Here is a 13320-nt window from a genome sequence, read left to right as displayed (position 1 = left end):
TCACCTACGATAGAAATTGTGTTAATCATGGTTTATGGCAGATTGGGGTATGGATTTCTGTGGAATTATATGGTAACAGTGTAGTCTGAATGCTATTGGTTTTTTGACATGGTCTTGGGTGTCATGTTTTCCAGGGCTAACTGTTGAATGTGCTTTTCACTAGGGCCCGATAAAAAAGGACACCAGTTCTCATGTGTTTGTCTTCATGGTGACAGAAAGCCTCATGAGAGGAAGCAAAACTTGGAAAGATTTAAGGTACTAATATTTAGCTGACTGCATTTCTTTAATACTTCAGAGGGGAATTGTAGCCAGTTTTAATTAGTTCCGGTAAATCTCGTTAAAGCAATTGTCCTAGAAATTTCTGAAGATGTTTACCCTGTTGGTATATCCTTATCATGGCAGGGTTTAGTCATCTTTAGCAGTCACATGGTAAATTGTAAGTTCTCTGTCAGCACAACACCACTGTAATAAGAATTTTCAACTTAAGGAATTTTAGACACATTCTTTCAGGTAGACCTTTTTAAGAGAAGCATCATGGGATAGTTAAACCGTGTCTGGGAGTCTTTTTTTTTTTTTTTTTAATAGTTTGTAGTAATATCCATAGAGAGTTCATAGATTGATCAGGATAGGTATCAGAATACGGTTTTGTGGAATTAAGACTATTTGTAATGGTTTGGGGCACACCGTCCCAGTTCCATGCTTGCAGCCCGTGACCGGGTTGTGTAGCTCTTGGTGGAGGTGGGCTGGGCTTGAGCCTCCAGCCACAGCATTGTCACTGCTCACCAGTGTGTTTGCCCCAGTGCAGAGTGTGAATATCCTCTTCTCTCAGACCCATCATGTGAGTAGAAGGTGGCAAGTGCTGGGTGAGGGACTTTGGATTCCGCTTCCATGCTGAGCAGAAGTGACGTGGGTAGTAAAGCGCGCTGCGTGGCCACACTTGAGCCACGTGTGTGCCCTTCTCCGCCCTGGACCTTACCCTGGGCCCCAGGTCAGCGTGTCCTTCCCCTTCCTGTCTCTCACTCTGTGCCTTGGAGCACAAATGACATCCAAAGGCTAATTTGTATTTTTTTGGTGAGAGCACGGGGGCCCCTTCTAGGTTCCTATCTCTTTAGGATTTTTGTTGTCACAGAAAGTGCAACCTCAAGGGAAAATACCTAGTATTCTGAGTTTATTTTAATACAAGGGTAAAGATAATACTTACGTTTTAACATTTTGTTCTATCTGTCTTTTGAATTACCAGTAAGGATTTCTAAAGATAAAGCCACATTATAGCAGTTTAATATTTTTGGTGTGGGGAAAAAGAAAGTAAAAAACGAATCCAATTATTGATTTATTCAGTGTCTTATTTTAGCAGATGATGACTTAAAAATTTAAGACATGGTCCAGTGAATGATGAGTATCTGGACCTCTAGTCTGATGGTAACACAGTAGTTCTCAGAAGTCTGTCTCATCCAGTGGATGACCATGTTCGTGTTGATTTTTCAGTATACGTACCAGTAAGTTCCTTCTCTGTTCTCTCTAGAAAGGGGATGTGAGGTTCCTGATTTGCACAGATGTAGCCGCCAGAGGAATTGACATCCATGGTGTTCCCTACGGTAAGAAGAAAGTTCTGATCCCTGTGGTTTACATTTTATGGAATTCAAAGTAAACCCTCTAATACGTTTGAAATATTTAAAACATCAAACATCTAATACGTTTGAAAATTGCAGAACTAATGGCGACTGGTAATAATTGTTCTTATTTTCAGTTATAAATGTCACTTTGCCTGATGAGAAGCAAAACTACGTCCACCGAATTGGCCGAGTGGGAAGAGCTGAAAGGTGCCGCTGGACTTTCTCTTTTGTTCTTTTACTATTTGCTTGCTTCTTGAATAAAGTCTAATAAGGACTCTAAAATCTTTCAGGATGGGTCTGGCCATTTCCCTGGTGGCAACAGAGAAAGAAAAGGTAATCTTTTCAGCGCTGTATTATATTCGCTGTTTGTGTTGTTTTAGATGTTGGAAATAAAAGCAGTTTGATTTTTCCATTTACAGTGAATTCACTTGCATATGGAATATAATTGAACATTTTTTTTGTTATTTAAAAAAATTTTTTTTAGTGTTTATTTATGAGAGAGAGAGAGAGAGAGAGACAGCACAAATGGGGGAGGGGCAGAGAAAGAGGAAGACCCAGAATCCAAAGCAGGCTCCAGGCTCTGAGCTGTCAGCACAGAGCCTGACGCAGGCCTCGAACTAGGAAATGGTGAGATCATGACCTGAGCCAAAGTCAGAAGCTCAGCCAACTAGCCACCCAGGCGCCCCTGGAGTATAATTGAACTTTTTAATGGCATCTTTTTTCCTATATTTTCAAATGGACCAATAACGAGATGAAGTGTAGAAAGGAAAATGCAAGCTGTGATTTTCACTAATAGCTTTAATATATATACTCAATTTCACCAAAAACTATTTAAATCCTCTCTGACATAATGCTACAGAAAACTCTTATGGGAGAGGATGGGGACTTATCTGGAAACACAATTTGATACAAATTTACAGAAAAGTTGCAAGAATAAGGAGCTCCCACACACTCCGTGTTCAAACTGGCCGTTCGTTTTGCTTTTTATTTCTTATAGAAAACATGTGGACTTTATTTTTGATAGAACCTCAATATAGCATTCTCTAGCATTCACTTGTTCGCCCTTGTTTTTATCTGAGAATTCCTTTCTATAATTGACATGCATTCTAGGAAAACCTCAGGATTTTTCTCCAAAAGAACTCTTTCAGCAGACTGAGTTAACGCGTTCCTGAGTGCCAGCAGTGAGTGGACCGCACGTCACGCCTGCAATTTCTCTTGTTCCTCGGGGATAGAAAATACTGCAAAAACTAATTGAGAGTAAAGATAACTAGTGTGTTTCCGTGTCTACATGTTAGTATTTTTCCATCTTTAACGTAGGTTTGGTACCACGTATGTAGCAGCCGTGGGAAAGGGTGTTATAACACGAGACTTAAGGAAGATGGTGGCTGTACCATATGGTACAATGAGATGCAGGTAAGACGCGTAAAAACGTGATGAAATTGGCAAAAATAGACTGCATTTAATTATAAAAATTATACCCCGGCGTTTATCGGTTTGTTGGTTATGAGGAAAAGTAGTGATTTGTTATAACGTCAGAGTTTGTAAATTATAACTTGTGAGTTTATCTCTTCAGAAATCTAACTTCCACTTATTCTAAGTATTATAGTCTTCCTGGTTTATTTGATGCTATTAAAATTCAACGCCGTCAAAATGAGATTTTTCCTCAAAAATGCTTTTTGTTTTCTTTCCCTTCGTAGTTGCTGTCTGAGATAGAAGAACATCTGAATTGCACCATTTCTCAGGTTGAACCAGATATAAAGGTACCAGTGGACGAATTTGATGGGAAAGTTACCTATGGTCAAAAGAGAGCCGCTGGTGGTAAGCTTTGAGTTACTTTTATTTCTGTTCTGAATGTGAATGTGTCCCTTCTGAGCTTCATTGTGTAGAAGAGAGTAAGTAACTTCATCTCATGCTGAGTGTCTGTTTTAGCAGATTAATCATTTCCTCCTATGACTCTCGCAGCGGTTTATCTGTACCTGTCTTGTCACATGCTTTGGTTATGTGATTTGTGTGCCAGTGAAGGACAGCAGCTTACCTGTGTCTCTTGAGGTATTCGTGTCATAAAGAGTAGTTGAACATTTATGGAATTATTAGGAAGCAAAAGTATAATGGCGATTTTGAACAAAATTGAAAACCTTTGATTTAATTCAAGTGGTAACCCAGCGCACTGTTACTCCTTTCGCCTGGAATGCCCTCAGCTCATTCCTGGAAATTTTTTCAAAAAATTCAGACTACTAAGCTAGTGCTTTCCAAACCAAAAAAGAGCAGAGGGGAGGGGTTGCTAGGGGTATTGGGACACTATTAGTGAGCCCTAGCCATTTATTTATGTTGATTTAACATTTTTAAAACTCACTTTTGGAGATAACTTGCCCAGTAGTACATTTTTATTGCTAGAAGCAATGTTTAAACGGACGTGATTGAGCCAAAGTATTGCTGACAAGTTTTTTCAATCCTGTCATTTACATGACTTTATAATTTGTGTGTGTGATGCAGGTGGAAGCTATAAAGGCCATGTGGATATTTTGGCACCTACCGTTCAAGAGTTGGCTGCCCTTGAAAAGGAGGCGCAGACATCTTTCCTGCATCTTGGCTACCTTCCTAACCAGCTGTTCAGAACCTTCTGATTTTAACGTAAACTGAGTAAGATTTGAATAATAAAAGTCTGTAGTCTTAAAACTCTAAAACCCATGTACTGCTTGTAAGCAGCACTATTTATAGTAACATGAGCCATTAATGCTAAGTCTTGCATGTCAAGAAACATTCTGTTAGGAATTCTTCATAAAATGGCAGCCTAATGAGAATAATAAATTCGATGACTATATTTTTATGAAGGTTTGTGTCTTATTTTTAAAGTAACTTGATAGTTTTTCAAGAAGACGGTGGGTTTATGAAGTCAGGTTTATGGGTATGTGACTTTGCTGGAGGAGCTGGGTATCTTGAGTAGAATTTTTCACAGGAAGTGGTTCTAAATGGAGACGTTCTTGAGATGGTTATAGCCGTCTAGGTGGACGTTGAAGCTAGAGGAGACTCGTAACAGGAAAGAAAATTGGGTGATGCCAAGGCAGAAGGACAGCTTGCTTAGTTTTAGGGGCCTGGAGTTTTTGAGAGAGGCAGAAAGGTTCTGTGTCTGAGGATTGAGGACTGATTTGTGATGGTGACAGTGAAGATGTATCTTGGACAGTTTACCTTCTTCGTAAGAACCTTTCTTTGCAGATGATAGTTGCCCATGAAGATAAAACTATTCTGCTGTCCCTCTAGGTTTTAAAATTAAACACAGTTCTCTGGAAGACATTTCCTCAATCCCTTTTGCCTAAAATACCAGCAGGAAAGGGGAACATTTCAACATGTACAATTGGATTGTTATTTTGTGTCTTCATAAAGTGTTATTCCTGCCTTAGGATTCCTTAAGCACACAGGCTACTCTAAGTTCTTCTTGTGTGATGGTTTTCAAACCTCTTAGCCCCAAAATAGTTTCTTCAGCCAAAATCTTGAGTGAGACTCAGTGTAGACGTTAACAGTGGAAAACCGCTGCCCAGTACATTGAGTTGGCCTGTGTGAAACGAGGAGGGGGGTCCCATTCTCGCTTAGGTTTTGACCACGTTCTTTGGCGATTTCCTAGAACGACCCCAGCCGACCTCGGAGCCATGCGGTGACAGCTCTCTATAGTCTGCACACATGCATCACTGCTTTAGGAAGGGGTTTTTAACCAGTATAATGGCAAAGGAAAAACTGAGATCCGGACCATTTACACACGAGCCGGGGCAGGGCTGACCTTGCTCGTGTCTTCGTTTTCTAGGCACAGCCGCACAGTTTGCAGGAGCGCGTGTCCACGTGGCCCGGTTTGCAGCACTGGACCTGCAACCTGGCTTCCCTGGGCTCAACTTTCACTCCTTGTGTGCTTTTGGAAGGTGGTCCTCCGGGACAGGCGGGTAGGCCAGCGAGCACGGCCGCCAAGAGCTGGGAGGCTGTGGGAGGGGCGATTGCGCTTTTCCTCCTCAGACGACTGTCCCGCTGCCCTGACCTGGGCAGCAGAGGTTATAAAGGGCAAGCTGTGTGTAAACGGGCCTGGACGCCCGGCCTGCCCTTTCTCCTCACATCGGTAATCCTGCCCTTCACTCCTCCTCATCCCTGCTTCCAGAAACCCTTTCCTTCAGGCCTCTGGATTCATGCTGAGAATGTAAGCAACTGTTAAAAGTCTGCTTGAAGAGACGGTCACTGAACCACAAGAGATGCTGATTGCCCCCTTAATTCCTTTTAGAAATAGCACCTCCTGAGTTTGAGTCGGTCCCAGATCGCCTCGCTGGAGACTCTCTTTCCCAGGTACTGGTCAGTGGGGTACGAGTCAGAGTGATGGGTACAACTTCTAGGTCACATCCTCTACCTGCCCTTTCTCTGCTCTCTCAAGCTGGAACTTGGCTGTGGTATTAGCCAGTGTCCACATTAAGAAAGTGTCACACTTAGGGCACGGCAGGGCCACCAGACAACCTGGAGGACCTTGTAGGGGACCTGCACCCTCTCTGGCCGGCCTGGTACAGTACGTTGACTTCTCTGAGCCACCCTATGGTTAGGCCTCCACCCCAGCTGATACAGGACTCTAGGGGCACGGCAGAGTCCAGAAAATGTTAAATATTAACCATCACCTGTTAGTCTTTCTGACTCACAGCTTCAGCGCTGTCTACGCAAGGGTAAGAGATTAGAGATGTACCCGCAGACCTGTGCCTGTGACTCTGCCGTTGGTCTCCCCCCTGCATACTCGCCCCACCTTCCCTGTGTCCTAGACCTGGCCTGGGGGTTTGGGAGTCTTGGCACATTCCTCCGCATCGTCTGCCTCGTCTGGCACTCACCATTCTCTTGGAAGCTAGCTTCGGGCTTTGATTCCTAGAGTTATGCTTTCAAAATGACTGGTTTTGTGGGGGGGGGGGGGGGGGGAGCTTTTTTTCCTATTTCAAATTTTAATAAACTGAGCTGAGCTTCTCTATTTCCATTTATGTATCCACTTTAAAGAGAACTGATTGTCAAGGACTCTGACCAGCGGCATTAGTTATAAGATTGCCCAAACCTTGCTTTCCTCATTAGTACCTATTTTCCAATTATAAACAGAAATGGGAATTTCAGGTTAGCTGTACCCACCCTCCATACTTTTGACTTCTGTTGCCACTCTCAGAGGGAATCACTCAATAACACTGGGGTTCATTTTTTTCTTTGAGGTCTTTGGTATACAGGTTAAGTCCTACTGTATATACAATTTTGTATTTTCATGTGACCTAAGTATTTTTCTTATTGTAAATAATGGCTGTGTAGTCCATGGAATGTGCTGTGATATATGTGACTTGCATTCTGACTGCCCTTGAACACCGAGGGGATTGAGGAGGGTGTGAACGTGGGTGTGAATCCAGCCCTAACCCATGCGGGCTGGATGACAGAAGGCCAACTCCTTAGCCTCTCTGATTTAGTTTCTTTGTGTGTAGAAATGGCAAAAATAACTCTCATCATTCAGGATTATGTTAAGCATTCAGCGAAGTCCAGCAGATAACAGGTACTCCTACCATGTTTTCTAGTGTTTATGCTGTTCGCTGCTGTGAACATCCTTGTTCTCTCTTTGGATTGCTTTCTACCGGATTCCTAGAAACCGGATTGTTGAATTAAAATGAATGATGCTTATGAACATCTGTCAGGGTCATTACCGGATCACTTTCTGCAAGGGTTGTACTGGGTGCCATTCACACTGACCATATAGGAAGAATTGTGTACGATTTATTTTCTGGACAGATAGTACCTGTTGCATTTAAAGTCCGGTTCCATACTGGCTCTTTGTACGGGGCGTGAGTCGGTAGTGGGGTTCAGAGGTTGTCCACATCTCACATGAGGTTTCTTCGCACACGACTCCGTACTGACCCCGCCCCCGCCCCACCCCTGCCTCACGGCCATCCTCCTTCTACAAACAAGGCCCCAGCTTGCTGTAAGTAAGGTGCAACTCTTCTTTTCTTTCTTTCTAGCTTTTCTTTCTTTTTATTTTTTAAGGTAGAAGTGTATGTGGCAGTGACTGAGAACAGCCCAGATTAAAAAAAAAAAGAAAGAAAAGTTGGTTCCCAGCCAGTTCTAAATGGGCAAAACCATGTAGTTATATTTTTCACCTTATTCTGATGTAAGAGGGAAGTACACACTTTCCTGCAGCCCATGTGGGAGATGTGAGACTCGAGAGCCGTGCAGGGAAATACATCCTGAGCTCTGGGGGCAGGTTCCCTTATGCAGCCATTTTATTATTTTCTTACAGATGCTGACACCTACCAGGGATTTTTCCAAATGACCTTATTTGGGGGAGAAAGGGATATTTGTTAGAAGGGAAAAAATGTAGTGGAACAGGAAGGAAAGGGAGGGATGGTATTTTCTACTCTACAGTAATTGATAGAGGATTCCTTTGGAGGGAGGAGTGCAAGGGAAGTTTTGCTGTTGTTTTCCATTCTTTTGTTTTAAATAATTACCTTTTGTTTAAGATCATCTAAAGCTCTGGTTTCTCTGACGGGGGTTGCACTTTCACTGGTGAAAAGTGTTGAGGGGATTTGGAAGAACCTGGAGCTGGACAGGCCTGGATCTGACCCCGGCCGCCATTACCCTCTTCTAGTTACTTAATCGCACGCAGAGGTCAGTGGATCGCAGGTGGGACCCAGGAAGGGCATTTTAACAAATTCCCCAGAAGATGGTGACACCCATGTGCCTTGAACCACAGATCAAGAAACACTATTACAGAGAAATCGCTCTTAGAACTATAATTCTCACTGCAATCTTTTACCCTAAGATTCAGGCAAGATTGATTCAAACTGTTATCTGAGAGAGAGGCTTGCGGTCCCAGAATCATCATTCAGTGCTGTTCTGCTGCCTTTGTACGAAAAGTGATACCTTGTTTCCTTTCCTTAGGTTAGTGCTTCTCATTGCTGGCTGCACATTGGGATCACCTGGGAAGCTTCACAAGAAAATCCCGACGTCCGTCCTTCACCTCCAGACATTCTGGTTTTATCGTTCTGGAGTGGGGCCTGGGTAGCCCAGGTGATGCCAATACGCTGCCCGGATGGAGAGCTGCTGCTTTAAACTGAGCCTGACTCTGGGGATTTCTTGATCCTGTTGCAAATCGTGTGTGCCCTCTGCGCATGCCTAAGCTAATACGAGTCTTAACGTTAAATATAGTTTCGGTTCAAGGAACCCTTGCTATTGTATTAGGGAGAGGAGGTTATTGTAGAAAAAGCATTTCATAAAAATGGTATCCTATGTCAGTTTTGAGAAACGAAGATTATTTTAAAATTAAATTTTGTAGCCAGAAGAGTTCAGTTCCCTTCCAAATAGTTATTTTGGGGATTCAGGCAAATCTTTGAAGGATGCTTCCATTTTTCAAAACTCATTTGGCCTTTTAATTGTTTTTGTTTTTGACATCGCTTGGTTTTTACTTACAGCATTTCTAATGCTTTGCAGCTGCCTTACAGACTTCTGCAAAATCATTGGTTCAACCCGTCATTTTACCTCAGATCTCGTTCCCCCGCCTGGTACCTCCTCCTGTCCACCAGAAGAAGGTCTGGTTGGCTGTTAGCTGTGTGTTTTCTTAAATCCCCGTCAAAGGACAGGTACTGGCTGCTGCCAGAGTAGGACTTTGAAGAGGCAGCTGAGGTCGTCTCTCTGTAAGGTGGAAAACTGGGTGTTTGGGGCTTCTCTGTTTTTTTGTGTGTGGTGGGTCAGGGTCTCTGGGAAGAGAGTCCAGCTTGGGAAATCCTGATCAGAATAGGAATCGCCAGGATGGAGGTTGGAGGCAGAGGGGGAGAGCCGGCAGGGATGGGGTCGGTTGAGTGTGGGAGCACCGGAGTCTGATAATGAGTTTGGGGTTTTCTTTTCTACATGGGGATCCCCTTGAAATCCTCAAAAGTTTGCTACCTTGTTGTCAGTGTGAATTGGGTATTAAAGGGAAGGCTCTATCCGTGTTTTGACAAAGTGATGTTGGAGGGTGCGGGATTTCGTTAGGACCCTATCCGGTGGGAAATCGTTGCAAATTGCAGGGGGCGGGGGACAAAAAAATCCTCTCCGGAACAGTTGTCTACACCAAAGCTTAGAAAGATGACACTCGGGCTTAGGGGCAGTCAGGTTTAGCAGCGTCTAAGAACTCCCAGGAATTCTCAGACGTACTTGGGACAGAACTGGCCAACCTGCAGTCACACAGGCTGGGAGCTGGAGGTACTTTGTTGGGCTCCCAAAAGGCTAGCAGTTTGGAGACATTGGATCATAGCCCTATCATCAAATACTGTTTGTTCACTTAAAATATTAGTTCTCTTGGCTCTCATGACAAACTCTGTCATAGGCTTCTGTCCACAAATTACTTCCTTTGCCACTACCATCTCAGCACCCAGCACCAAAAGAATACTCTCCTCCAAGATGACCCTGAATGAACGCAGCAGGGCCCCACCCACACTAGCTCTCGTGGGTCTGCGCTTTGCCATTTCCCCGTAAGTGCAGCAGGTGGCGCTAGTGTCACACCGTGAATACCCACAAAGAGCTGAAGGCTTAGGCTGGTGTATTTTTACCGCTTGGGGTCAGTTAAGGATTACCTGACTTCCTTTTTTTTTTTTTTTTTTTTTTCTGCTAAGCAAATCATAGATTCAAAGGAATTATTGCCCATTACATCTGTCAGAGTCTGTGGTCGTTTTCTCTGGATCCCGAAGGCCAAGAAATGTGCATTTGGTTTTTTTTCGTGAGTTGGCTCCACACCGTTTGTGGTCGAGTGGTTTCTCCTGTCACAAAGCACTCACAGGATCGTGGGCACCCATTTTGTCCTGGACCCAGCGTTTGGAGTTCTCTGTACAGAGAACTTCCACGCGTGTCAAAATTGCATTTATGCTAATTGCCCTTCTCATTACCATCTCTAGAATGCAGAATGCTTTTCCTCAGTCGTTTCCTCTGATTCTGCCTATCTCTAGAGGCCCAGATCTGAATGAAGTGAGGTGGGGAATCGTGTTCACGCCCACTCACCTTCCTGCCACTTCTCCGCTGATCCTAGGGATTACAGCATTGCCCTTGGAGAGCACGGTGGAGATTGGCGGAATGATCCCCAGTTGACTTTGCCTGCCTGTGTGTGGGTGGGTGTGGGTGGGGGTGAGGGCAGGATGTGTGGGCTGAGACAGACAGCCCAAACAATGAGCCTAGTCACTTCAGAAAGTAGCTCATGGCTACTTAATTTGAGAAGTCAGAATGATCGGACACCCCAAGTGCCAGTCTCCCTGCCGACCAAGTGACTTCATGGGATTGTAAATTGAGAGACCAGCAAAATGACCAGATACATGATCTGCCATTTTCCTTCTCCTTTTTTCCAAAGAATACCATCTTTGAGGGGTAGAGACAGGAGACTTGAGTCACTATTCAAGAACAGCCCTTTCTGATGTAATTTAAAGCTATGGCAGGAACTCGTTTGATTCTATCATTTTCAACTTATAATTAATCTGTGTCAACCTCCATTCAGGAACCTGCAATGGGCCTTTATCTCCTTAATTAAGTCCAGACTAACTTGGGCACTTAAGGTTCTCCTTGGCCCCATTCTTCCTACTGTCATGTCCTTTGTTCTCTAATTCATACTGAACCTCACTCCCCTCCATACGTAATAAAAACAGGTAACATTGGGGCGCCTGGGTGGCTCAGTTGGTTAAGCGTCCAACTCTCGGTTTCGGCTCGGATCGTGGTCTCACAGTTCATGAGTTCGAGCTCCGCATCGGGATCTGTACTGACAGGGTGGAGCCTGCTTGGGATTCTCTCTGTCCCTTTCTCTCTGCCCCTTCCTCTCTCTCTCTCTCTGTCTCTCTCTCTCTCTCTCTCTCTCTCTCTCTCTGTCTCTCTCTCTCTCAAAAATAAATAAGCAAAAAAAATAGCCAACATTATCTGACCGTTCACCATGTACCAGGTATCCTATGTGTTTACTCGTCTATGAATTCTAACAATCTCAGGAAATAGGTTCTATTAGTATTTCCATTTTACAGACGAGGAAGTTGAGGTACCCGGCAGTTACTGCTTGCTTAAGATGACCTGGCTAATAGCAGTGGAGCCAGCATTTGAATCTTAACCCACTTATGTGCCTTGCTGTTCCTGCTGTGGGTTGTGTGGCTGCTGTTGCCTCCTGGTAGACCTTCCCACCTCCCCTCTGCCTGTCAGGATGCCACCCATCCTTACGGATCTGAGTCACTTCTGCCTCCTTCGTGGGGGCAAGAGAACACCACGTTTTTGAATACCTACCATGAGCCAGATATTTCATATTCAGCCTCATGTAAGAGCCAGGGTTTTGGTGTGTGTGTGTGTGTGTGTGTGTGTGTGTGTGTGTGTGTGTGTGTGTTTTCCATTGCAGATAAGAAATTCAAGGTGCAGAGAGAGAAGTCCAGGTCCATCAGGTTCTGGAACCTCTGCTTTTCCGTCCTAGGCTCTGCCCCAAGGAAACCTTCCGGCATGTTACTCTTTGTTTTGCCCTTATACTTTACGTAGCTCTTCGTTTTTAAAAACTGGTTTGTGACTCTTTTTCTCCGTGTTTTCAGGTGAATCGAAAGCTCTTCCAGTGAAGGGTAGGTATGTCTGGGCTCCCTTCTCTCTCTCTGCAGTGTACGTAGTGAGCGCACAAGTGTTATTGATCAGCCTATTTTTCAGGCTATGAGGAGAGTCCATCAACCCACCCGATGGCATCAGTTCTAGAGACCAAGACCCAAGACAGAAAGATACTTCGTGACTTTTAACCCTGAGCAGGAACTGTTATTCTGTGGTCTCATCCAGGCCAGGATGGAAGAAGACCAACACCACTTTTAATAGGAAAATGTAGCTTTTGGCTTCTTCAAGAAAATCTTGACCAAAATACGAGCATGATTTTGAACATATGGGGCCCAAAGCTCCAATTTCCTATGGCTGAGATTTCAGTGTTATGGTGGACCGATACTTGCACAGAAATATGTGAATTCATCATGGTTATTTCTGTAGCATTGATGTTGGCAAACTTCCAAGTCAAGAACTTTCTGCCTGTGCAGCTCTTGGTTATTTGAGGTTGATGACTCACTTTGTGTAACATCCTCTTGTTTTCCTCCTTTTCCTCCCAGGGGCCCTCCTACCTGAGGGGACTGGCGGGGCTGGGGGGGTTACGGGACTCCAGCCACTGTTGATGACTTCTTTTCGGTTTTGTTAACATTTGTGGGGAAGCCGTCTTGATCTCGTCTTCTTCCCCGCCCAGGCAGGTCACTTCCCTCTTCCGTGCCCTACAAACCTTTTTAAGCCTTCACTGGAGCATTTGTATGCCTGTATTTTATTTACCTGCTTACATGTCAGTGTCTCTCCCCAGAAAGGGTGCGTCCTTTCCAGCAGGTCTGGTTTCAGTATCTTCCGCGCTCGGGGCAGAGTCTGGCCCAGAGAATATTCGCAACCATTTGTTGAGAAGGAAGGGAGGATGATTGGATGGATGGATGGATGGATGAATTATTACAAGAAACTTCTTTGAGGGGATTTTAGACATTAACTAACAAAATAAATGAGGAGAAGTTAGGATTTATTTGCTACTTAGTTTTTGTTTGGGACGGGAGATCTGCGTATCTTGAATGTAGGACAACAGGAAAAGACAGGCTTTGAGCCTAGTCTCTCTCTTTACGAGGGCTTATGTTTTTGACCCACCTTTGGAGGAAATCCTCACCCCCCCCCCCCCCCATTTGCCATA

General features: G+C 44.2%; 1 protein-coding gene across 1 annotated transcript in view; it reads left to right on the top strand.

Annotated features, from left to right (window-relative positions):
• DDX1 (DEAD-box helicase 1) overlaps positions 1-4434 on the top strand; it is a 36667-nt gene extending 32233 nt beyond the window's left edge. Inside the window, exons 20-26 of the mRNA XM_007080699.3 lie at positions 164-255; positions 1523-1595; positions 1748-1820; positions 1904-1946; positions 2931-3026; positions 3311-3431; positions 4107-4434. Of these exons, the coding sequence (XP_007080761.1) occupies positions 164-255; positions 1523-1595; positions 1748-1820; positions 1904-1946; positions 2931-3026; positions 3311-3431; positions 4107-4237 (629 nt within the window). The 3' untranslated portion in view covers positions 4238-4434. The remainder of the gene's footprint in view (positions 1-163; positions 256-1522; positions 1596-1747; positions 1821-1903; positions 1947-2930; positions 3027-3310; positions 3432-4106) is intronic.
• Positions 4435-13320: the final 8886 nt, after the last annotated feature.

This window comes from Panthera tigris, chromosome A3, assembly GCF_018350195.1.
Source record: "Panthera tigris isolate Pti1 chromosome A3, P.tigris_Pti1_mat1.1, whole genome shotgun sequence".
Classification (NCBI taxonomy): Eukaryota; Metazoa; Chordata; class Mammalia; order Carnivora; family Felidae; genus Panthera; species Panthera tigris.
The sequence above is the reverse complement of the archived record's forward strand: the minus strand, read 5'-3'. Positions and strand labels throughout refer to the sequence as shown.